Here is a 26,237-nt window from a genome sequence, read left to right as displayed (position 1 = left end):
TACACCTTGCTCGAAGGCCTTCAGAGTCCCAACTCAAATTTTTTCTTAGCTAGTCATTTAAGAAACCTTAAATGTTCTAGCCTTACTTGAAACTGTTCTTTTGCATTGTCCACCATCCCTGTTGTGGTAAGCTTCCATTCTTGCAGAAGCTGCTGAAGGTTTTCAGCTTACCACTGCTCGGTACCCCAGTCCTGAAGGAAATAGAGAGGAATTCTGCATTATGACTTCTCTCTCAAGGTGCACTGAAAGCACACTGGTATGTGACTGGACTAAATCAAGGGATCAAAACCTTGACTCAACAATTTATAATCATGCGCCCATGTAACATTAATTTTATCTCAGGTGAAATGTCTTTGGGGAATAATAAGTGTAGTTTATATCTGTTGTCTCAGGATACAGGGACACAGAAGTGTCAGCTAGGTCAAAAACCTCATAGTTCCTATCAAAATATTTTTCAGTCAGTGATAATAGATACTTGTCTTGGACCTTTCTTGATATCCAGAACATTTAATTATAAGATTCCGGTCACCCAAGAGAAAGATCTCCCTCTGCTGAAATGACATTATGTTGTTCAGTGAAGATCTTGGCTCCAGCTCAGAGACTTGAATCGGTATGTAATAAAAAAAAATGTTAAATAATCTGCTATATGCCAACGATAAACCACAGTTAACTTAACAGTCTCTTTTATCTGTATCTGGAAGAAGTCTGACTTCCATAAGACTATACCCAGTCCCCTGGATAGCTGAAACTTGCCAGCACCTGAGGAGAATTTGATGATCTTTTTATGTTAGACACATTTCTTTAATGCAGTCATACCTGGCGTATACTTTCTCATCAAAGTTATGACCCTGCTTCTCTTATGCAGATTAGTTATGTCATTCACATTCCACAAACCAAATAGTGCACTATTCATTGTTGATAAATAAGAAAAAAATTTCATCCATAATGCACCTCCCGTGCCCTCCCTTAGTCATTCTGGGCAATCTTGTGGTCAGCCATTGACTTAGCATCCAGTCAAGCCACACTGCCCTCCAGCTATAACTCGATTGATAGTGTATTTGTCTTCATTATATCTCCTTGAAAAAATACAAATATTATCTTTAAAAAGTACAAGCTTTCATGATAACCAAATCAGATACCTCAGATTCTCCTACTGTTGCGGCAGAACTATATAACATATTAAAAGGCATTTTTATAAAACTTATGACAAAAGCATAGTACTACATACTAGGCATTGGACTAATTCTTAAGTTTATGCAGTCTTGCATTGGCTGTAACAAAACAGGCATAGATTCTGAACTCTGTTTTTCACTTTATTCCCCCCCCATTCCCATGCAGATGTTCACTTGATAAGCCAAATATCCTTCAGCATATCCATGGGATGGTCTCCATTCTGACTAGTATTACTAAATACAGATTGCAACAGAGATGGCTAAATTAGCATATTACACAGCTACTGATATAAACAAAAGAAAAGATAAAAAGAACACCAATAAAATAGATTTAGCATTCAGTTACACTCTTAGATTAATTGTCTGCAGTTTTTATATTCATACAATCTCTAGTCCCATAAGCATTTCAAAATGTCTAATTGTAATTCTGTCTGAATCTTTTATAGTAATGTATATCTCCCCCATGTGATCATTTACATGACTTATGGAGCTTCTTGCTAAAGGTCCTACTGAAGTTTTACCCCAAAACTAATTGATTAGGTGAAACAATTGAACTGGTTGGATCTTAACTGTCACATGATCTGTACTGCCAACAAAGAGTCCAGTGGCTCTTACTGCCCACATATATAGTACAGCTAAGTTAGCTTATTCCCCTCCTCTCAGTTCTTTCTCAAAAGTGAATTGACTGAAACATAATTAAATAAAGTAAATAAATATTCCTGAAGAGTTACACCTCATCTTACCAGCTAGTTAGAACAAGCAACATCTCTCTCGGCTGCTGATTTGTTTTTAAAATGGGAAAAGTGATCCTGCCTCTGTTACTTACACCCATAGGCCCTGGGTCTACTTGCTCATGATTGGCTGATTCAGACAGCAAAATCTCCCTGATTCATAGGTCGGTAGGTTCTAGGAATTTTTACTAAGCTTACGGCCAAACGAGACCATCAAGAAGCTCAGACACATCATCCAGTACTGGGGGGACCCAGCAGTGCCCCCCATTAAGAAGACATTCTCCACATATTCCTGATGAAAATCTGTGATTATCCTTCCAATCATCCAGACTGGTTTAGAGGTTGCTATAGTAACCCACCCATAAAGAAAAGCACTAAACCACATGGAAAACTGGTATTTCATGAGTAGTGAAGTTGCTAGATGAGACTCCTTAAAATCTAGAAAAAAGAATCACATGTTTATCTGAGACTTTAAAGGAACCAAGCACCTATAACTTGTTTACAAATTGATTCTTCATTATTGAGAAATAAAAAATAAATAAATAAATGAGCTATCTTCCCCTTATCTGAACTTAGCAAATCTTTTATCTATCTATATATATATATATATATATATATATATATATATATATATATATATATATATATATATATATATATATATATATATGTATATATATATATATATATATATATATATATATATATACTTATATATACATATACATATTTATATATATGTGTGTGTGTATATATATATATATATATATATATATTTATATATATATATATATATACACACACACACACACACACACACACACACACACACACACACATATATATATATATATATATATATATATATATATATATATACATACATATATACACACACATAATATATATGTGGACAGCACAGTGGTGCAGAGGAAAGCATAAGTGCCTCACAACAAGAGGTTTCCCACTTTGATTGTCAGCTGGGGTGCCTTCTGTGTGGAATTTGCATGTCCTCCCTGTGCTCACGAGGGTTTTCTCTGGGTGCTCTAGCTTTCTCCCACATTCCAAAGACATTCAGTAGATGGACTGGACTCTCTAAACTGGCCATAGGTGTGAGTGTACATGTGAGTGTGTGGCGTGGATGAAATTGTGCAGCAGGGCTAGTCATCCATGGTTGTAAACCTTGGCTCTAGATAATTATCACTGTTGAAGTGACACCCTGACCCATGTGTAAAAATGGAAAAAGTAGTAGTAGAGCAATCTCTCAGGTAAATATGGCAGAGAATTTTTGTTAACTGTTACTGAACATAATTGGGTTGTCTTCCTTTGCTATACTGCGCTAATAATATGAAAAGATGTTTTCACCTATCTGCACCTGGCTTGCTCACCTGAGTGTTGACCAGTGTGCCATTGTGCAGTTATAAACCAATGTACTGATACATTATTTTGTAAGGGAATTTACAGAGGCTTGCAAATATGTTTGTATACATTTCTGTGTTTTGTGAAGGTATTTCTGGTTGAGGCCAATATGCACTAGTTGTGGGACTTTTGTTCTTTGTTTTCCTTTTTTTACTAGCCTTATATTTAACAGCTTCTTAATTGCCTTTTGTTTCCCATGTTTTTATTGTGACAGCACTCCTGTACATGTTGCAGCAGTGGTCTCTACTTGTCTTTACTTCATCATGTTTAGATGGCATTCATAGTCTGTAATGGAATGATTACCTAAGAGCTGCTGGATGTATTCTAGAGAAATGTAAATCACTGACCACTGAATGGTACTACAGCAAGATGACAGGTAAAATGTCCACTGATACCTCTGGGTACGGCACAAGAAAAACAAAAGCTAATTACACAAAACATTTTGGTAGGTGCAGGGAGCATATGCTGTCTGAAGAGAAGACAGAAGTACTATAGAGTATGGTTTGCAATGGATAAGAGTTCTGCTGCTGTATGACTCCAAAATCAGTATTGTTCATTTCCCCACATTTGGTGTCGTACTAAAATTAGATGGCATAACACCTGCACAGATTACCTGAATTTACATATGCATAATTTTGCATCATCACTTTGCTTATGTGCACCTTTAAGCTTTTTTTAATTACTTCTCTGCATTTCATTTTTCGCTGATCCTGAATATAGGTACACTTTCTGCTTTTTCTGTTACTGCCATTTGGCTTGGGTCATGAGTGAAATGGATCCATCAACCTGCTCAAATAGCTAGTTAATAACTGTAAATAAACAGAACCACTGGTTAACAGATTTGTAGTATAAGTTTTAGTTAGCTAGCAATAGTAAAGACCCTGTTTCTCATGAACTGTTGTTTTTATTTACGTTTGCAGGTTTTGCCTCTACCAGCTTGACCATGTCGACCTCACTTGAGCCTTACTAACCCATATGTTACCTTGACCTAACTAGCTTATCATCCTTTGTGGAAATAGCCTTTCTGTGGCTACACGTTTGCTGCAGTAGTGAAAGAGGAAAGTTATGTACAAAGCAGCTCTATCCATAACAGAGGAAGATTATTCACTATTGCTTCTTTTTCCCAGGCTGTGCCTGCACGTCAAATATGCATTGTGTACAGACACTGGTCTTACTGGTGCCTCCACATCCTTAATGCTGTCTTCCTGTGGCCAGCCTTTTGGTCTGCACCAGAGGATGTCTCTGTGGTGAATAACCTCCTATCTTGCCAAAATAAAATATCTGGGTGTGAACTGTTCAGCCCTTCATCTCTTTGATGGTTCTCAGCTTCTAGATCTGTTGTTTGCACTTTGGTAACCTGTATCATAATTATAATAGTCTATGTCATGGAAGGAAGATAGTTTCTGTATTTACATGTTTTCCAACAAAATACTGATTTTTATAAAGGTGTTCAAATTCAGGAAGCATGTACACTGGGAAGAATTCATACACTTGTGGTTGCTATAGACATAGCAATTTGCATCTAATTATTATACATACAAACACATGCAGACCTGCTTTCAAACACATAATGTGGACATACTAGACTGAAAAGTACTAAATAACCTGAGATATTCGTTCATCTGCTGTTGTATAATAACTTAATGATATACATGTTTATCCTATAGCGTTTAACTACTTTTTGTTAAGACAGAGATTTGTTAAGTATACTTACGTTGTAAAAGCTGAGTTCACTTTTGCTCCAAGGTAGTATGAATAGAGAATAAACATCCCAATCATAAATGCAAGAAACACCATTATAAATAGGACCATGAACTTGAAAATGTCCTTCACAGTCCTTCCAAGGGAGATTTGCAAAGGTCCAAAACTTTCATTTGCAGGCAAGATATAAGCAATCCGTGAAAAGCTGAGAACGACAGCTATTGCATAGAGTCCTTCAGATATGATCTGGGGATCTGAAGGAAGCCATTTATCTCGTGCTGGAAGTAAAGGAAAACACATATTACTGACTCTATCATCTGAGATAAAATTAGAAACAAATGTCTGTGCAAAGCAGAAAATATAGATTTATCTTTTTTTAGCTGGACCATGATTTATTCTTTTGTCAGACACTATTTTAAATTTTAAGTGCAGTTAAGTATGTTTGTATACATCTAGGAATCAGTAACACAAATATATAATATCCTCATTCTGATATTGGCATTCATAATATTAAACTTCTGGCACCAGGTAATTTGGTTTCTTAGATGAAACGTTTAATTTAAATAATAAAATGCAGTCAATGGACAGTAGCAGTAAAGTTCAATTGTTTAAGAAGTAATCAGAGGGTTATTTTTGCAACAGGCAAAGCTGAATGGAATGACACAAAAAGCACTAAAGCCAAAATGAAAATTCTCCAGTTATATACAGTTTATATATAGGTGTTCCATGAAATGTTGATGTGTACAAACATTGATACACATAGACCCTCATTCCAAAAGTGTTAGTGACCCCTTACATTAAGAGCAGGCTGAGAGCAGGTCTTCTGGAATTTGGACCACAGTGTAAGCTTATTTTTTAGATAGGCCTTACACCAAATTAAGTTTCACTCAAAGTAAGTCTTTCAGAATCAGAGTAGACTTACACCGAGAAGAAATATTGGAATCTGTCCCATTACATTGATGGCTTCACATTGACAGCATAGCTTCCCAAAACAAGAAATGCCAAAACACGAATCAAAAAAAAAAAAGAAAAAAAAAACAATCAGTCTGCTTATCAGATTGGTGAAAAAACCCCACAAACCTTCAGATACACTGTCTCAGAAGAGTGTTAGTGTTAGTGAAAGGGTTTCTAGTAAGATAATGTGAAGGACTGGGCGTAAGGGCAGGGTTAGGTTTAGGACTCCCCCCTGCAGTACCTTACTCATATGTTCTTACCCTCTGTGCAACAGTAGTTGACTTTTTGACAGTATTTAAATGTGCACTTTCACTACCCAGTACTTTCTATTTTTCTAAATCTCAGCCAAAAAGACTTTAAACCTTTCTTTGTCAGTCTACAGCAAACTAAAAATCATTTATAAATAAAAGCAAAAGTATTCACATTTTAGTATTTTTGTACCAGCTACCAAGCTATTTTCATTATAGCAGCATCTGAGAAGGTTATGAATTATTTTACAGTAACTAGATACGTGCTGTCACTGTAATCTAAAATGTCACTGTTTGTGGCAAAGAACAAATAACAATGTTAAGATGAAGAAATTGGGCACAGCAGGGTTTGTGGTGTAGAGTGATGGGGCCCTGACAACGAATCAGATGAACCAAGTTTGTCTAGCGGTTTGTGCGATGAAAAGCCAGGTAGGAGTGGTAGGAAGGAGTGGCTATTTGTTTACCCCCTCTAGGCAGGAGGGAGGGAGGGAGGGGTTTCTGCCTGTGATACGACACATTTCTCAGGCAGGTGCTCTAACTGTATGGCAGTATTGAAAGGGGTGGGGGAGGACAGAGCTAACTGACACTACATGTGGTGATACATGGCAGTAGCTCCAATCAGTTAGTGCATTTCAGAAAAATCCCCTACTGTGCAGGACAGCATATATGACATTGCCATCTGCCCCACTTTCAACTACTTTCCCTTCCCAATCTGTCATCGGTGAAGTTTGAGTTGTGAGGGGGTAGTACTGCAAAAGACCAAAAGTAAAAATGAGGCAATGGGAGCAGACCAGAGTAGCTGATGTCTTCTACTTTGTTATAGATAATCAAGTTTATATCTGTGTTAGTCTGATTTTGCATAATGTATTTGTTTTAGTGGAGATTTTGTTAGTTTCTTTTTAAATGAATGGACTTGTGCATTTTGGAAATAGAAGTGCAACCATCTCTGTACCATATAGGGAGGAGGTCTAGTAGTGGCCCAACTGCAGAAGGAACTAGATGAAGTGGAACGAGAACACTGACCCAGCCATAGGGGGATGATACAGGCTCTGCTGCAGGAGCACTAATACAAGGAAAACCTCAGATGCATGGTCTGTTTATGAAGGTGTGACTCAGGGGTATAAGTAAGTAAATGGGCCATGTAGGAGTTTGCATCCACAGGGGGGCTCAGCGTAACAGATACTGCATGCCACTGGATGGCAAAATGTAGGGAGGAATAACAGCAAAGAAAAATCTATCAACTGGATGGCAGCCATGATCTCTAGCTGCTACCTTCTTTAAGCCGTGATCTCTGGATGCTGGAAGAAAGGAGAAATAACAGGACTGATGGGGGATAGGCTTTGTTGGTCAAGAGAGCATGGGTCACAACCAGTTGCAAAAATTAAGAAAAAGGAAGTGCAAAATATGTGATTTTCCTTGTTTTTTCTGCAGACATCAAGCAAATAAGCAAGCAAGCAAACAGATCCCGCATTTTGCTACTAGTTTAGAGATGCACTACAACACTAACCTACTATCTGCTTTTACTTTATAGATATTTACATTTATTTTAAATATCAGAAGCATCAAATTATTTTATTTGTCCATTTACTGAACAGTTGCAAATAATATGCATAAAAAATTCCTTGTTTTGCAGATAATGTTATGACAAGCAACTTTTATGCTTGTATACTTTGTTATCCAGTTTTCTTTTGAAGTTACATTTGGCAAAAATTAAAAAAAAATAAAGACACAAGAAGTATACATGTTTTATGTTTTTCTTGACTAATTTACAAACAGCTAAAGACCTTTGTTATTAGTGGAAACAGTCATTTTGTAAAGTTTTACAAATAATTTTTGTGCTGAATAAATTGGAGTGGGATTCAGAAACTTAAGAATCAGCCTGACATACATCTTCTTTGATCTGCTCACGTTGGGCTCATCAAGATTGAGCAACTGACAAAGAGGGGTCTCTCATGAATAACTAATTAGGCATTTTGGAAGGATAGCCTGATATCACAGTGGTAACTGGAGGGACTGCTCTTAACTGAGCTGCTCGGCAGACAGAATGCTAGATTTGTATTTTTTTTCTCATTTACACACGCACACACACACACACACACACACACACACACACACACACACACACACACACACACACACAGACACACAGACACACAGACACACAGACACACACACACAGCCTGCCTTAGGTGAAATGGTACAATAGGCAAAGGCCTCCATGGCACCCTCCTCCATTTGCAGCCCAATGCTTCTCTTGTGTTACCACCTCCCCTGATCCCTCCACCACTCCCACCATGGTCTCCCTACATTATCCAGAATATTTTTTTCCTACTTTTTTTTCAAATTTTGTATTACTCTTAAGCTTTTTACTGTATCCTTTCAGCACACCATAACCAGGCCAGATGGCACTGTAATAATTATTTGCGAAATAATTGAATTAAGCCACTGGAGCTTGAGAGGTTTTGAGGTGCATTTTAATTTTTTCCCACAACCTATGTGATCCAGTGATGGCCTAAATAAAGCTCATGACTTAGTCGTGCACTTCAGCTTCATTTTTTCTTGCATCCTTTCAGCACACCCAGCTGGTTAAGAGTGCAGTGTAATAAGTGTGCAATAAATAATCAAATTAAGTTGCGGGTCTGAGAGTTGCTAGGCTTCCAGAAGTCATGAGCTTATAGATGCTATGAGGTACATTGTTGGGCTATTTCCATCTTTTTGTTCCGATGATGGCATAAACAAAAATCATGAACAGGAAAGGAAATTGAGTATTACTCTTCAACTTCACTTTTTTTGCATCTTCTCAACACACACTAACTGTCTGGCAGTGTACTGCAATAACCGTGGAATAAATAATTAAATTAAGCTGGGGATCTTGGAGGCTGCTAGGTTACAGATACCCTAAAGTGCATTTAAGAGATATTTACCAACCTTTTGATCCAGTGATAGACTGAACAAAAACACAAACGGAGAAAGAAATTCAGTCTTTCTTTTTTTTCTTTCAAAGAAGATTTGTGTCTGACAAAATGGCAGTTTGCAATAAAATGCAAAGATACATGCATCACATCTAGGAATAGTGCTTGCCTCCCCATGCCTTCAAAATAATTTAGACACCTTCTTTGCATCCCTCTGGTATTAGAATGGGATGAAGGCACACACTACCACAGTCATATATTTCAAGTGACTGCTGTTAAACATATATGCAGCATGCCTCCTCACCTCTACCCCTATACCATCCTGATGTCAGACTGGGAGAAAACTGAAAGAACGAACAGAATGCAGTAACATAATCCAAGTTGTTGTCAGATGTATAAAACAGTTTGTCTCCTTAAAAATACCCTCCCCAAAATAACCACATATATATATGTATATGCGTCTGATATCTGATTATGAAAAAAATAAAGTAGTAATAACCATGTCATCTCCAACTCTTCACATAAGCCACAGCAACTCCTGTGCATACCTCAAAGCAGGGCTGGATTTAGACCAGATGAGGTTGCAATATTGTGAATGTCTACAGATAAAAATCTGTGATATTATTTTTTTTAAAATACAGACACATTAACTTTACCCCTGTAAAGCTAGGTCTATCCCAAGATTCCCTAGTATACAGAGACACTTACATATACACACACACACACACACACACACACACACACACACACACACACACACACACACACACACACACACACACACAAGGAATAAGCAGAGTAGTAGAAAGTAAGATGAGCAGTTTGGATACAGAACACGATGCAGCATAACCACCCCAATGTTTGCAGTGATTCAGATAAATGAGAGAAGCTACAGCTGAAGAAAGAGTTCAGCTGGGCATTCCTAGATGTGCAGAAAGTCTACGACAAGGTTCAAGAAAACTGATTTTGGCAACCCTGAGATGGTTCAAAGTCCCAGAAACATTGATAGAATTACTGTAGGCTATGTGCAAGGACCCAATATCACAAGTACAAACAATGTGTGCCAGGGTTTAGCTCTGAGACTACTGCTTATCATACTGGTGATGGGCTACATTAGTAAGCAGATTGGTGTGGAAAGAATGTATGCAGACAATGTGGCATTACATGCAGGTTCTGAACAATTTCACCAGATGATATGGGAATGGGATGCAAACCTTGAAAGTGCATATAATGAAACTGAGTAAAGATAAGACAGTTGTAATGGCAGCAGCAGCCTCAAGTATCTGGTAGAGGTGGTTGAGGAGAAGGGAAATCTGAATGAGTAGGTCAAAATTAGAATCAGTCGGACTGCAGGCAAGTGGCACAGAGTGTCAGGAGAAGTGTGTGACAGAAGAATGCCAAAGAAGCTGAAAAGTGAGGTGTTGAAAACAGTGATGTCACCAGCACTACTGTATGGTACAGAAACCTGTGCAGTAAAGACAGAGCAGTTGAGCAAGCGAGAGGTGATAGAGAGGAAGGGCTTGGTGGAAGGATGCACAATGTGGGACAGACAAAGAAATGAGGTAATTAAAGCAAGAAGCCTATGTATCTCCAATTCCAGAGAAGGCAAAGAGAACATATTATTTATTTATTTTTATTTATTTTACATTTGTTGACTGGGATAGTACGACTGGATACATGTCCATTTTAAGTGGAGGCTCCAGGTACATACAGATAAAGATTACATGATTCATATTAAACACTATCTCCAGACACTCTATATTATCAAGATATACAGTTCACAAAGTTAAGGATTCCCAAGGTAAAAGACCTAGGATTTGTAACAGACCTAAGTTGAAGTACAGATTTTAGACACCATTACAATGATGGTTCAAGCAGATGTGCAGGAAAGCAGATGGCAATCTGGTGAAAAAAAGTTTGAGAAAGACAGGAAGAAGACAAGAGAAACCAAGGGTGTCAAACAAAGAGATGGATGGATTGTGTGAGAGAAGATGTACAACCATCAGGCATGACTGCTGAAGAAGGCAGGAGAGTGGCACTGAATGCGGAGAGATGGTGACAGTTGACATGACCCCATGCAGAAAAATGGGAAAAAAGGATTGATGATGATGATGACGATGACGATGATAACTTTGCAAGCTTCCCCCACCACACACACACACACACACACACACACACACACACACACACACACACGCACACACACAGCCTGCCTTAGGTGAAATGGTACCATAGGCAAAGGCCTCCATGGCACCCTCCTCCATTTGCAGCCCAATGCTTCTCTTGTGTTACCACCTCCCCTGATCCCTCCACCACTCCCACCATGGTCTCCCTGCAGTTTATTTAATCTGCAGATAGCTGCCACACCCACCAAACATTTACAGACACTTCTGCATCTCAGCTTTATACCATAAAGACAGTAGTACACATTGTATTCCAAGATTTTTCATACAAATCCCATTAACCTTGCAAAGTGAGAATAATGAGCAAACGATAACAATTAGCCATTTTCATCCACAAACAGCCCCAGAAATTACTTTACACAAATCCTATTAAGTCAAAGTAAACTTTATTGTCATTTAGAACTACACGTGTGGCCTACATGAAATTTTAGCATCAGCTCATATTCTTGAGATTACAAAGGAAAGTGAAAAAACACACACAAGTAGAGGAATAAACACACCTAACAAATACAGTACTACCCCAATGCATGCAAGAAAGAGCAGAGACATTTACCAACATTCATATATGAAAAGAATACTCTCGCCTGAGTTAAATTAACTACCCTATCTAAAGTAATGTAAAACACACAACAGACTGAAATGCCTAAGATATTTGTCTAATATTGCACTTGAGGGAGTTAAATAATACTTACTATGGATATAATAAATAAATATTGCACTTACTTGGAATATATGTAAGTATATATTGCACAAATAAATAAAAATTATCTTATTATGTGTCCAAACCCGTGGACTAGTGCCCGAGTTCAGAAGTCTAATCACTGTAGGGTAGAAACTGTTACTGAATCTTTGAGTCCTGCAGTGAATGCTGTGATATCTTCTGCCCAATGCCAGACGGTTAAATAGTCCATGTGCAGGATGTGTCTTGTCCTGTATTATTTTGGTGGCCTTTCGGATGCTTCTTGCAGAATAAAGATGTATCAGTGGAAGACTGGTACCTGTTACCTTCTCTGCAACCATCACCACTCTTTGTAGCACCTTCCTTTCTGTAACTGTGCAGCTTCCAAACCACACTGTGAAGTTGCAGGTGAGGATGCTCTCTACTGCACCTCTATAGAAGGTGGAGAGAATACGAGGAGGAAGATTAGCCTTTTTATTAAAAAGTGGAGGCATCAGTGTGCTTTCTTCACCAGTTGGCTGGTGTTTCCCGACTACCAGAGATTCTCCGATATGTGTACACCCAGGAATTTCATGCTCCTAACACTCTAGACACTCTCACCATTGATCCTGAGCACTGGATGGTTTGTTCTTTTCCTGAAGTCAATGATAATTTCTTTGGTCTTGCTTACATTCAGGTCAAGTTTGTTCCCCTCGCACCAACTGATCTGAGATGCCACCTCCTCTCTGTACACCCTTTCATCCTCCTTTGTGATGAGCCCCACGACTGTGGTATCATCAGCAAACTTGATGATATGGTTGGACTTTTGCTTAGCATAGCAGTCGTGGGTCAGGATGGTGAATACCAGTGGGCTGAGAACACATCCCTGTGGCTGAGCAAACAATTGCAGAAGCATTATAAAACATATCTCTTCTATCCTTGGCATATTAGCTGAGTCATGACTCCTGACACACCACAAGCACAGAAAACATGAATTAAAGGGGTCGCATCATTGCAACAACATGACAGCCTATGAGTGAATGCTGAAAATCAAAAAGTGGTACATTTGGGAGGTATGTACGCTGCTTTCTTTACAGGACACCATTCTACTTTTAACAGGAATGCTTTTACTCAGAGAGGGGAAAAATTGTAAAAGAGCCCCTGACTGATTGGCACCCTAGATGTCCAACTAGTTAACCTATACTTAAGCCAGCCATGCAATCACAGAAATCATTGTTTACTGCAACTCACAGCCTAGGAATAACAATAGAATGGACTTTAAAATCCCCAAATAAAAAAAAAATCAAACTAGAAAACAAAAAACGCAACTTTTTCAAGGTAAAATCCATAAACAAACCGAAGTTCCTTCACAATAGGCTTTTCAAAAATACCACTTCAAAGCGTCATTCATTACTTGCTTTACCACACATTAAAAGGCATTCAAAAAATCATTGCCATCTTATTATCATCCCAATAATTTTAATTCTCTAAAAATTCAATGGAAAAATAATCTTATTATAAACATAAAATTTCAAATAACTAAAAAAATGTGAAAAACTGCATTAAAACCTTAATATTAAATAACAGGAAAAAAACATTTTAAAAAAATTTTTTTATTTTATAATCACAAAAATAAAATAAAAAATTTAAAAAAAAACTAAGCATTACTAAAATTAAATATCACTAAAAATTTTCTAAAACTGTTAAAATGTGCTTTGTAATATTTTAAAAAATAACATAACAATGTGAAATAAACATAACAACAATTTGTTAATTTAAAATAAACAAAACAACAAAATAAATGTTAAACTCAATTTCAGAACACCTAATAATTGTAAGTGTATGTCACCTGGGTATCTAGTAGCGCTGTAGCTGTTCCAGCTGTTAGCTTATAACATTTATAGAAAAAATTCTGACTCCACCCCCTCTTATATCCGGCTAACTACATTTTGACTCCCAACTACCCCCACTTTATGAGAACACTTTCCAGGTTTAGAAAGAGAATGAATCAGAAGGCAGAAAGAAAAGAAATTGGGCAAGAAGAATCAAATGCAAGCCCAATCCATGCTTAATTTACCGGGTATGTTCCTTTCTCCTTCCTTCCGGTTCCCAAAGTTCCTCTACTTTAATTTTTTTTCTAGAACTTTCTGTGGATCAGTCTATCTTGGGGTTGAATATGTGGGATGTATGGTTAGGCACTTATAGTTTTTAGATGAAGTACTTTTGAGGGGTTTATTATGAACACTTCAATGACACCTTTGCAAGGAAGGAAATAAATGCCTTTTATAAACACTTTTTGACATAAGACATGACATGTATTTTTTATGACATGGGAAGTGTTAGAGGGATATAAGAGAGGTTGGGGGGATATAATGGGTGTTTAGGAGAGCTAAATGGAGAAGCTATTTTAGGCTATTTTTAGGAAGAAGGTCTGAGCGATTATTAACACTTAACATTTGAAATGTTCTGGAGTTAAAAGTTAGTCTTGTTGGAAACAACACAGGTAGCACAACATGACATTTATTTATTTTTTTCGAATTTTATTTTTTAATTAATAAGACATATGGAATGATGTTAAAATTTTGAAATTTAGAAAATTTATGTTATAAATTTTATTTAGCTAAGGTTTTTTTTGAATTTGAGTTTTTTTTTTGAATTTTGGGTAAAAAATTTTATTACTGATTATTTTTATATTTAAAAAAATTTGTTTTAAATTGTTTTTTTTTTTTTTAATTTTTTTTTTAGTTTTAATTTAAATTTTGTTATATTTTTTTTTTATGTTTTAAGATTTTTTTAATTTATGAATTATTTTAATGATAATTTTTTATTTTTAAAATATTGATTTATGGTGACGTTAAGTTTCCTTCAATTGGATGTGTGTGTGTGATGATTGTTATTGAATTCTGAAAATACAATGACCTTTGATTTGATTTTTGTGAAAGCTCTCAGCAGTGTTTTGTGAAAGCGCTGTGGAAGTGATTGATTTTTACTGCTTTAGTTTATATTAAAGGATCTTGTTGGAGACCTAGCAGCTGTTTGATTTCTTCACCTGCTTATTTTGATAACAATAGAATGGTTTACACTACAATGTATCACCTGTATAAAATTGTACTGCAATGCTGGACAGCTTTGTGCATATCTTTGAGATGTTGCAGGATTCCTGTTGTTAATCCCATGAATGCTCAGTCGGGGAGAGAGATCACTGAGCCACAAGCCAGATATACTCATTGACCCCCAGCTTGTTATATCAAATGTCCACCACTTTAAGGTAAGCTTAGGTGCAACTAGCCCTTTGTATATCATATTCATGGAGCTACAGTGTTTTAAGTTACTTAATTTTAAATATATTGTAGCTGCCACATTACATAAAGAAATGTAAATACATACCGACAACCTGATAATGCTGTCAACCACAAATAAACAATGGTGATAACCTCAAATGGATGCAACTTTTTGGCAATGAACCTAAAGTGCATAGATGAGTTTTATTTGTATGTGTAATCATATTGTACCTGTCATTTTATGAAGTTTATGTCCTAGGTTAATGGGTGTACATGGAGATACAAGCACACATACATATTCACATGCGCACACACACACACACACACACACACACACACACACACACACACACACACACACACACACACACACACACACACACACACACACCTATACATAAATACACACACAGGGTATATATAGAGATTGATATATGCACTATTTACATATATATACATATCCTATACATATATACATGTATATACCCTATACATATACACACACACACACACACACACACACACACACACACACACACACACACACACACACACACACACACACACACACACACACACACACACACTCATGCACATGAAGTAACACAAAAGTACAGCAGTGAGAATACTAATGATATAGTATAAGGAGTGCTATGATCGTGGTTCAAAATTAGGAAGAATATAGAGAATTATGATTAGTTCCCTGAGTATAACCCAGATGATTGTGATCAGGTTTCTGAATATAACCTAGGGCATTATAAGCAGGTCTGCTATTGTAATCTCAGTATTATGTGCTCCAGACATAGAAGCCAAGATATTCACCTCGTGAGTGAAGCCAGCGAGGTGAATCTTGGCATCCATGTCACAAACGCATAATTTAGTGTTACAATTGGTGACCCGATCATAATTCTTTGAAGTGCATGGAACTTCATCTGCTCCAAGCCCTGAGTGCTTTGCTGGTTTTCAAAAGCTGTAAAACACTTAGCAAGCACTGTCAAAAAGACAGCATGACACTTTGTCTTACATTACGGTAAGAAAGTAAAAAAAGTCAGGGAAGATTACTAACACAGACAGCAGGCAGAAAGAAATCTGCTTTTAATTTTGCCACTGTTGTTTGCTAGCCAGTACACCTAGTGCAATATGCAGTCTTACTAAGTGAAGCATGGGTGCTTGTCAGTTGTTAAGACTGGGCCTTGTGCTATAGAAGCACTTAACTGCTTTATCATTTTTTTGCGATGTTAGAGATGTAATCATGGCACTCTGTGCACTAAAGATTTGTGATATGTCTGAGACATGGATGTCAAAACATTTACCTTAAGAGAAGCATGAAGGAAAGCTCAGAGGTGAATATTGACATCATGTTGGGAATACATAACAAGTGAGTTATGACTGGAGGGACAAAATCATAATTCTGTGCAGTATCTAGAGCTTTATCTACTCAATGTACTACCAGTTTTAAAAAAAAGTGTAGGAGTACAAAATGTCTTACAACTTTGAAAGCAGCAGAAGGCTGACCTCTGCCATACAGACTGTAAGTAGACGAGAAGTACCCCTCTAAGGACTGACTAGCTTAACAAGCTGTCAGGCATCTCATTCTGCTACACATTTGTTTTTCTGTATTTGTTACAGCAATGTATCTCTCAGCTTTTGAAGTGTCACCACTGGTCTGTGCTAGCCAGAACTGACCACTGTTAAACTCTAGTGTGAAAGTACAGGTTATCAGTGTTGATAGTTTATTAGGCAGGTAAGTTTAACAAAGTTATCTTTTTACAGCATTTGGTTTATAATTGTGCTACTTAATGCACTACATGCTTGTTAAGTACCACTCTAATGTAAGAAAGGTGTTTAAAAAAGTTTTTTTTGGCACCTTTCAGCAGTATTATATTCCAATCTTACACTAGGGTATAAACAACAGCAACAGCAGAAATGAACAGCTGAAACAACTTAAAAAGATGTAATATATTTCTTTCATCCATCCACACATTTTGCGTGTGGCCATATGAAGTTTGTTACAATTGTCAAAGCTGATAAACACAACACTGCTACAGTTGGTTTCTTTTTTTTTCTGTTACTTGTAGTAAATTAGAGCAGGTAAAGCTTTATGTACAAAACAATGTTTGACAGCTCTAAGTGCATTACAGCTTTTAAAACTACAGGAAACTTTGCTCTTCTACTGTCTCTTTCTTTATCTCTGTAGCTGGAGCAGGTAACACTTTGTGTACTACAAATAATTATGACTGTATTTCTCTAATCATAAACACATTTTCAAAAATTAAGTGAGCAAATGGGTATCTCTGTCAGTTAAGAAGTAAAACATGGTCTTCAGTTTAGAGGTCACAAGGTTGTCCACAGAGGTACTTCAGTGAATCCTGATTCAGCAAATACAGTTGCAGAATCTGGGGATGTTTTGCTCAGACATTTGTCACATGCAGATCAATGGAAAAAAGAAACATGCACCCCAAGATGTGGCCAGGTCCAGAGATGAGAGTTTTAGGTATCAGAGTGAGACTACAGTCCCATGAGGAGAAAGTGTGCAAGGGACACATCTTGTGTTTTGTAAACAATACTGTGATGCACACTGTCACACTTTGAATACTAGTTACTTTTTTTCAAATCTTTGTTTGGTGAGTTATGTTTTAACTTGTTTAGGGATTCCTTTATTATTATTTATTTACTTGAAATAATGGGTGTAGCAACTATATAAAATAAAGAAGTGCATACAGAACAAGAGTTGCTTGGTTAAAATGTTTATTATTTTAGCTTATTAAATTGGTGAATGCATATTAAACAGAAAATTATGCAGAAACTAGACAATATACGGATCTGTATATAGTACAGTAACAAAATAGAAATAATACATTTGTATTTTATTTACAATTATACATGCAAGTATTATTATTATTATTATTGGCACTATGTAAATTAAGGTGGACATTAGCGTTCCAATTATTATCCCCAGCAAAGTGAATATATTATAGAAAAATCTTAATGGATAGCATGCCCAACAAAAGAAGATAAGATGTGCTTTAACTTACTGAAACCAAGTATATCCTGCTAGGTCTATGAGAATGATCTAACTGGAACCTGATAGGCTGTGATGAGATATTTAATACACTGATGGTAAATCTTTTTGCAGCTTAGCTATGCCCCCTATATCTCCTTGAGCTCACAAAATATTAACTCTGAAGTTGCTGCAACCCAAGTAAAAGTGAATAAATGTATTTCCCTTTTCTACTAGATGGGGCAGCCTTGAAGGTAGTAGATATGGGATATGTGGACAGAACCCCTCCCCCCATATCATGTGGTGCAGCAGGTGGGATTTCCTATAAAAAATCCTTTAAAGAAAGTTACGTCTGCATTGATTTTATGGAGGTCTGACAGGATAGTGGGAGAGTTTGGTCAGTAAGTTTGCTATTAGTAATAAAAAGTAGATCCAAAACTCCACAGGGGTCAGTGAGACATTAATGGTGGCTCTTGTACTCAACAGTATTTATCAAGGACCCTTTTATGTGTTTTTGCAAAATGCCATAAAAATTAAAAAACCTGGACTGTCAGAGTACTGCAGAAACATGCAGCTTTATGGACTTTGATGCTTCTACGCTCGTTTACGATAGCTTGTCTTCCTTCTATTTATTCCCTGTAAATTTGTCAGTTTGCTTCATTCAGTGTTCTGTTTGCTTACATATTGATGCACTAAACATTATAATGGAATCATCATAATACACATATTGCTATGAGTTTCATAAAACAGAATTTCATTTCTGTAAACCAGTGTTCCTGGTCTTCACTGTCTGTATATCATGAGAAGATGGAAACTGTACAGTGCACCTTGTTGTCTTCTACCACATACTCAGCACTGAATGTTCATTATCACAACCCTGAAAAAATAAAATAACAGGCATAATTTCCAAGTAGGTTACATATGATGAAATAGACCATGAAATGATGATATTGATAATGCAGTTGTCATCTATAGACTGCGTGCAATCAGACAGCCTGAGAACTCTTTATACTGACTCCAATATCACCACAGAGAAGAATCTGATGACTGATAAAAGGGATTTCTGAAATTAAAGGATGCAATTACTTTCTTCATGAAATTTGTATTACTTTCTATTTCTTCTATATTAGACCAGTTATCTGTTTAATGTGTACTGAACCCGGTACTGAATTAAAGCTTAGCCCTCTCCCCCTCTCTCTCTCTCTCTGGGGGTTCTTTTTTCCATTTTGGGGGGTACTCAGATGGTCCTAGCATCATATCTTTACTTCAGCACAATTCAGAAAAACATGTAACAGAAGAAAATTATATCAAGTGCTATGATGGCACTGCTTTTTTTTTCTGAAATTTCAATTGAAAAGTGACATGATAGCATAAAACTGAAATGGAATAATGTACAAAAAAGCATTCTCCCAGCCATGCTGCCTCTGTCTACACGCTTCTTCTTAAGAAACATAACAACTAGTTCTGCCTTTTGAAGTATATCTTCATGCAAGACTGAGAAATACTGCAGGCATATCTCAGCAAGTCGCTGCTTTCCTGTCCACATGCTTCAGTGGGAGTTATTATCCCAGTCAGTGAACTTACTACATGTGCAGCCAGGTTATAGTCACATCAAGGTACTTGAGCTTTGATGTTCACTGCAAACAATTGGGAGCTGATGTTTGAAGCAGCTTCAAGCCAAAACAGGTTATGAACTGTGATTTTATCATGATCCCTGAAACATATCCCCTTTAGGATTTTCATTATTTAAGAACAACTGGAGTAATAGTGGTACTTTATATAAGTTTGAGTTAACTTTTTCGCTTTAACAAATGATATATTGCCATCAATCAGTGTTGGCTTATACCTCATTCTTAGGTTTTTGTGGTTTTATGCACTCCAGTTGTTAGAAATTGTTTTGAAGAAAACATATGTCAATGCATCTGTTGCTCTGACATGATTTGTACAATTACTTTGAATTGCAATGATCACTTATTATGAATGGGACAATTTTTATGTATGAACCATGCATCGATGGGTGGGGTCTGCTTGATGGTGACACCTTGAAAAAATAATCGCATTTTTATTTAAGTTTTTGAAAGTTGTTATAAATATGGAGTTTGTATTAACAAGCATATTCTAAAGTATGCTAAATATGTAATTACAATATGTGACATTATTTTTATGGACTGGGACATTTAATTTTCCATCATAAGTTTTAAGGGCAGAGCAAAATTCAGAGGTAAAATCAGTGTACATGAAAAGAATAGATTTAATTTTTGAAGATCAATCACATCAGGCTTTACCATAACAACCTATACCTGTTGGTTGTCATACATTATGAGGTGTGTCAGTTATTTTTAGCCCTTTAAACTTCTGTACCATGAGGACATAGCATTTTCCACACTGATTAAATGCCCTTTAAACCTCTGTACTATGTAGGAAAATGCATTTTCTACTTCAATCAACTACATTTAAATGAGAAATTTATAAACATTTATGAAATTTTATACCGTAATCAATTACATTTAAAGCTGGAATTCATAAGCTTTTGTGCAGTGTTATACCCTAATCATTTTTAAAGCAGAAATTCACAAACATTAATGCTATTCCATATTCCACAAATATTAGAAGTGGAAAGGCCTTTAATTGTGCTAGGTTTTACATTGCTTTCCCCAAGTTTCATCATGGGCTCAAAATTCTGCACAGTTTAATGCATATAATGATTATGAGGCTTCATATGTAACACATAAATATATCACTACTAATATGTAGTACATAAATATATCACCACTAATTGTGCTAGAACAAGAACAGAGCTCTTCAGTTCACCTTCATTTTTTAACTTCAGGTTTATTTTAGTGCTTAAACCCTCAGCACTTATACAAAGTGAAGAAATGTATTCACACCATTAAATACAAATAGTTACCAGGAAGAATGCAATGCTATTTACAATATAAAAAGGCTGATTACTAATTCACCAAACAAATAAAAAACTGCATACAACAGTAACAGTTAAACAAATAGCAATGAAAAAGGACTAAATTCAGTTATAGCCAGACAACACACTCCACCAATATGCCAGCAATATTCCAGGTAGAAGTACAAACATTGCAAACAGCAACCCAAATGTCCCAGCAGTTCAAGTCAACAAAAATAAAATATTTGAAGGGCTAAATAAAGATACCAAATAAACATCTTCTGTGATATGAAGGATTACAATGCCAATTAACCAAAAAAAAGTGTTCGTAAAACCTAGCGTTTCATGAAGTTCTCCATCGTAATGAGATTGCAGTTCCAATGAAATCCATATCCGACTAGTACAAGTGACTTCAGAAAATAACAGAAGAACTGAAAATAATAGAGTTCCAAATATATCTCCAAAAAATACCTCTGAACTTTGGGGTAATACACTGTCTGAAGATGCACTGGATGGAGCACTTAACAACAGGCTATGATGATGAAATGTTAAAATGTAGCTTCAATGTAACTGCAACAAACAGTAAAATGGCCTCAGAAAAAACTTGTATCAACGACATACAAATTTTAAACTCACAGACAACCAGTTCCATATCATAGATAAGTAATAATTATTCTGAATAGCTTAGATGAAAGTGCTGAGAGCGCTGAAATAAAAACAAAAATGTCAAACTCAGGTCATGTAAGTCAAAACCAACCAAGATGTCATTCAACTACAGACATTGAATTACAAATTTAGCATAGGCAGTCACAACTCCATCATCTTCAGACATGCTAAATTTGTAATTCAATGTGTGTAGTTGAATGACATCTTGGTTGGCTTTGACTTACATGACCTGAATCATATATTTTTAAAGGGTTGTTATAGCAGTGGTAAACAATCAGTACCATAACTAGGATGGGGCAAAGTAGGTAGCTGTCTAAGATGCAAGCTACTAGGTGGTGCAACTGGTACCACAGAGCAGTTACTGATCATGCATGAGTATACAAAATGGAGGCATTTAAGCAGCCATGGCTAATGTTATGGCTGCTTAAATGAATGTATTTATTTGGTTTTAATGTGAACGTGTAAGGAACCATACTAAGGAACTAGTATTAAGGTGCGCAAGATTTTTTTTGGTCCTTAAAGTAGAGGTTTTTAGTCCTTAAACCTGGGATGAGGTGGAGCACCATTTTGGGGATTACCATGAGTACCAATTGACCTAGCTGCAGCTCTGCAAGCAGTCTTAGTGTCATTTTGTTTATCAGACATTATCTTTTGATTTGTTGCCTGATAAGTCACATAACTAAAGAAGCGGAAGCCAACTGTAAGCAATGTCATGACAAAAGGAATTGTTGATGTGAACTGTAAATACAGTAAAAAATATACATGTATATATACTGCATCAAAAGTGCTACTAAGCTATTTACACTAACTTAATCTGAGACCAGCAGGGATTTTCTTACTTTGCAGTTCATGCTTTCTTTAAATAATATTACATTTTACTTATTTTACTACAAAACTGGTGATAAAGTGAAAGAAGTACAACATGAACTATACATACTGTCCCCTGTGGTTTTTGTTACAGAAAAATTAAAAAAATAATAATATAAAACAATAGCTCTATTTCAGTGCATCTGAGCCATTAGCTCTATTTCTTGCATTTGAGCTAAACAGTCTTAGTGACATTTAATTTTTCAAACTCTACCCTTTGATATACTGCCTTTCATTAACATCCTGCCCTTCCCTTTCATATGTAACCTGTTACTAACTTTAAGTTACATGATTAAAGACAACCTTCTCCAAAGAATGTTGTAATGCAGGGTATTACCATTGTCAAAAAGAAATTCAGTAAAAAAAATACATTTGCTTTGTCAAGTGTTATCAGAAAGGTCTATATTAAATCAATGAATGCTTAAAAAAGTGAACGCTGATTTATAGACCCCATGTAAGCAAAAGCTTCCATTCCCGAACACTCAGAACAGCGATTTTTTCCCCCAGGGGAAAAAAAATCACTGTTCCAAAAAAGAAAAAAAAAAAAACCTTTAAAACATTACATAATGGCCTCCACACACCCTTACTTAAATATACCAACTCCGAGATCGCACTACAGTGACGAAAACGGCAAAATAAAGAAGGCGGCCAAGAGATTTCTTTCCCAGGGAAAGAATTTGCTTATATGCCGTTTCGGTATTTTGCAATTTCGTGCTTTCAAGTTCGATCAAGATGCATTAGAAAGAATGTGGCTTTGATCATATAATATCAGAAACAATAACTGCTGAAACTAATTTAACCATTGCCCAAGCCCAGCTGAGACATTCATTGTTTGCAGTTCTTGTTTTTTTTTTAACAATAAAAAAGTTTTACTGTATAAAATAAAAAATGATTACGAAGAAGTAATATACAGCACTATGCTTTGGCAGGTGATATTGTCTGTTAACTGTAATGAGAGACAGGATTCAATTAAGAAGAGGCAAGCAGTCCCAAAGAAAGGATGGTTAGATAAATGGGAACAGTTTTACAAAAACCCTGATGGCTGCTTGGATGACTAACGCTGCAATTGGTGATCACTCCACCAGGGAAAGATGGATCCAGTTTATTGCAGGAAGCCTGACTCCTGGCAGGTACTGGGGATAAAAAATTCAGTGGGCTGAGTCTGGTTGCCTTTTCTTTTGTTGATACCCCTTAGGCAGATTAGCCTAGAAACCAGAAAGAAACTTATATGGTAATTATTGAAGAGGCCTAGAAAGAATACAAAATAGTTGAACTGGTAGCAATATAGTTTGTATCTGCAATTAAAATATAACCAAGACGCATAAATTACTGGGGTCTACTTCATAACATTGACTTTCATAACATTGAGACCATAACATTGAAAATTCAAAACACTAAAAACCCAAAACACTGAAAACTCAGAACATTAAAAGTGTGCTTCGTAACATTGAAAACTACATTGCACAAGAAAATAAGATCCCCCTCCACCTACAACACCTAACTAACAAACACGCTTTCTACTACGTTTCTGCAGGGGGCAAGCCCCAGTGCACCCCCCATGTGGGGGTCTCTGCCCCTACATCCCCCATAAATTAAACATACAAACTACAAGATCACACTACAGTGGAAAAAAATTAATTTCATAACCTCACTGTATCACAATCACCATACACTGAGGTTAGGAAATTAACTTTTTTCCACTGTAGTGCGATCCTGGAGTTGGTATATTTAATTTATGGGGGGTGTGGGGGGTGCAGGGGGTCTTTCCCTTCTGCAGAAACATAGTAGACAGCGTGTTTGTTAGTTAGGTGTTGTTACAGGTGGAGAGGATGTTATTTACATATGCATTGTAACTTTCAGTGTTATGAAACACTTTCAGTGTTCTGAGTTTTCAATGTTTCGGGTTTTCTGTGTTTTGAATTTTTGATGTTATGGTCTCAATGTTATGAAATTCAACGTTATGAAATAGACCCAAATTATCATATAAAACCAATGATGCATGAAAATGTCAACCAAGTCAAAAGGATAATGAATTCAGTAGTTGAGATGAATTCAATGGTGTTAATTCATAGGTTCATAAGTGTGTACTGGGCTAACAACCACAAGGGGCCTAGCTATGCATCCCAAATCTCTGACAAGTTCTGTTACCCTTGATAAGTATTAACAAGGGCTTGGGAGCTGAAACATTTACAAGCAGGATCCTAGGAGATAATCCACTTACAGGCTGTCTATGTGCATTAGAGACAAAGGTGGCAAACCAGGGATACATTTTCTACTCCCAGATGGCCTGATAGGTCACATTTCATGCTATTTAGAAGGCATCCTGTGATATTGTCTTGGCCCATTGAGCAGTCTTCTTGGCCTTAGACAGAATATTGATGACCTGTTCCCTAGGGATAGTGGGGGGGGGGTTATATATTTAATGGTATTTGCTGAGGGGAGGTTGAAGGGGAGAGATGGGTAAAGGTAGTGTTGAATTTGTCTGCCATTTGGGTTGCTTCTGGCTCAGTACAGGTGGCTGCAATAACAATCAGCTCTGCACACAACTGTGTATTTGCCTTTGAGGTTGCAGATATAGCTAAAGAATACCTTGCAGTTGTCCTTGGCCGGGGAGGCCAAAATTACCTCAAATTTCACTTTGGTAGACTTTATTTGTCCTCTGAGTTGTTTGCTTAGTTTGAGAGTGCTCTTATCCTGCTGGGTGTTGAACCTCCTAATTTTTGCCATGATTTTCTTCCTTCTGTTATGCAGCCCATTGATGTTGTGATTTTACCAGGGTGGCTTTTTTTTGAGTTACTTCTGTACTTCTTCCTGGTGAATACATCTGCCTCTACGCAGCTATTAACATGCTTTTATAGGGTTTCTGTGAATAGTTCCACATAGGTAGCACTGTTCTCATGGCTTATGGGGGTTTGAAATAACACATATGCATTTAATCGGTGGGAGGAAGTACAATGGAGGAGACCATTCAGCCTGTGTTTTTGTAATTCATTTCCTCACAGCCTGAGAAAAGGCTTAATAAAACTGTGCAGATCAATACAAAGCTATTTAATTAAAAAATACTGAAAATTAATTGATTTCATTTAAATGCTGTCAGTTTAAAAACATAGTTCTCATGTTCTTAAAAATGATACAATTGCAGAAACAGCACAAGGAATTACAAATAGAAGACAGGAAAACTCCTATAGGTAATTCAATATCCTAACAAATTCACATAGTAAAGTGTAACGGATTTCAAACAAAACACACAGAGATTCCCATAAATAATAACAAAATGGCCGCAGTCAGTGCCATTTTATGAAGTCCAGAGAAAATATATTCGGAGTCAGTAGTGAGTCTCCTCTTCTGAAGAACAGATATATGTAATTAGTGTTGGAAACAAATAATGTAGCTATTGTCTAGCTCATTGGAATAGTCATCATTCATTTAGGTATGAGTAGTTTCCCAGTAGTATTAGTGAAGTACAGATGATATTCTACTGTAGGTATCTGCAGTCATACACAATTTTCTCTCTATCTGTTTGTGTACCTGTGTGTGTTCCTGCG

At 36.6% G+C, this 26,237-nt stretch overlaps 1 protein-coding gene across 1 annotated transcript in view; it reads right to left on the bottom strand.

The window, feature by feature from the left end:
• Positions 1-26,237, bottom strand: part of TRPC3 (transient receptor potential cation channel subfamily C member 3) — a 1,904,470-nt gene that overhangs the window by 555,493 nt on the left and 1,322,740 nt on the right. Inside the window, exon 7 of the mRNA XM_044061528.1 lies at positions 5,037-5,301. Within this exon, the coding sequence (XP_043917463.1) occupies positions 5,037-5,301 (265 nt within the window). The remainder of the gene's footprint in view (positions 1-5,036; positions 5,302-26,237) is intronic.

Source organism: Protopterus annectens, chromosome 2.part0, assembly GCF_019279795.1.
Source record: "Protopterus annectens isolate FY-2018-M chromosome 2.part0, PAN1.0, whole genome shotgun sequence".
Lineage (NCBI taxonomy): Eukaryota > Metazoa > Chordata > Ceratodontiformes > Protopteridae > Protopterus > Protopterus annectens.
The sequence above is the reverse complement of the archived record's forward strand: the minus strand, read 5'-3'. Positions and strand labels throughout refer to the sequence as shown.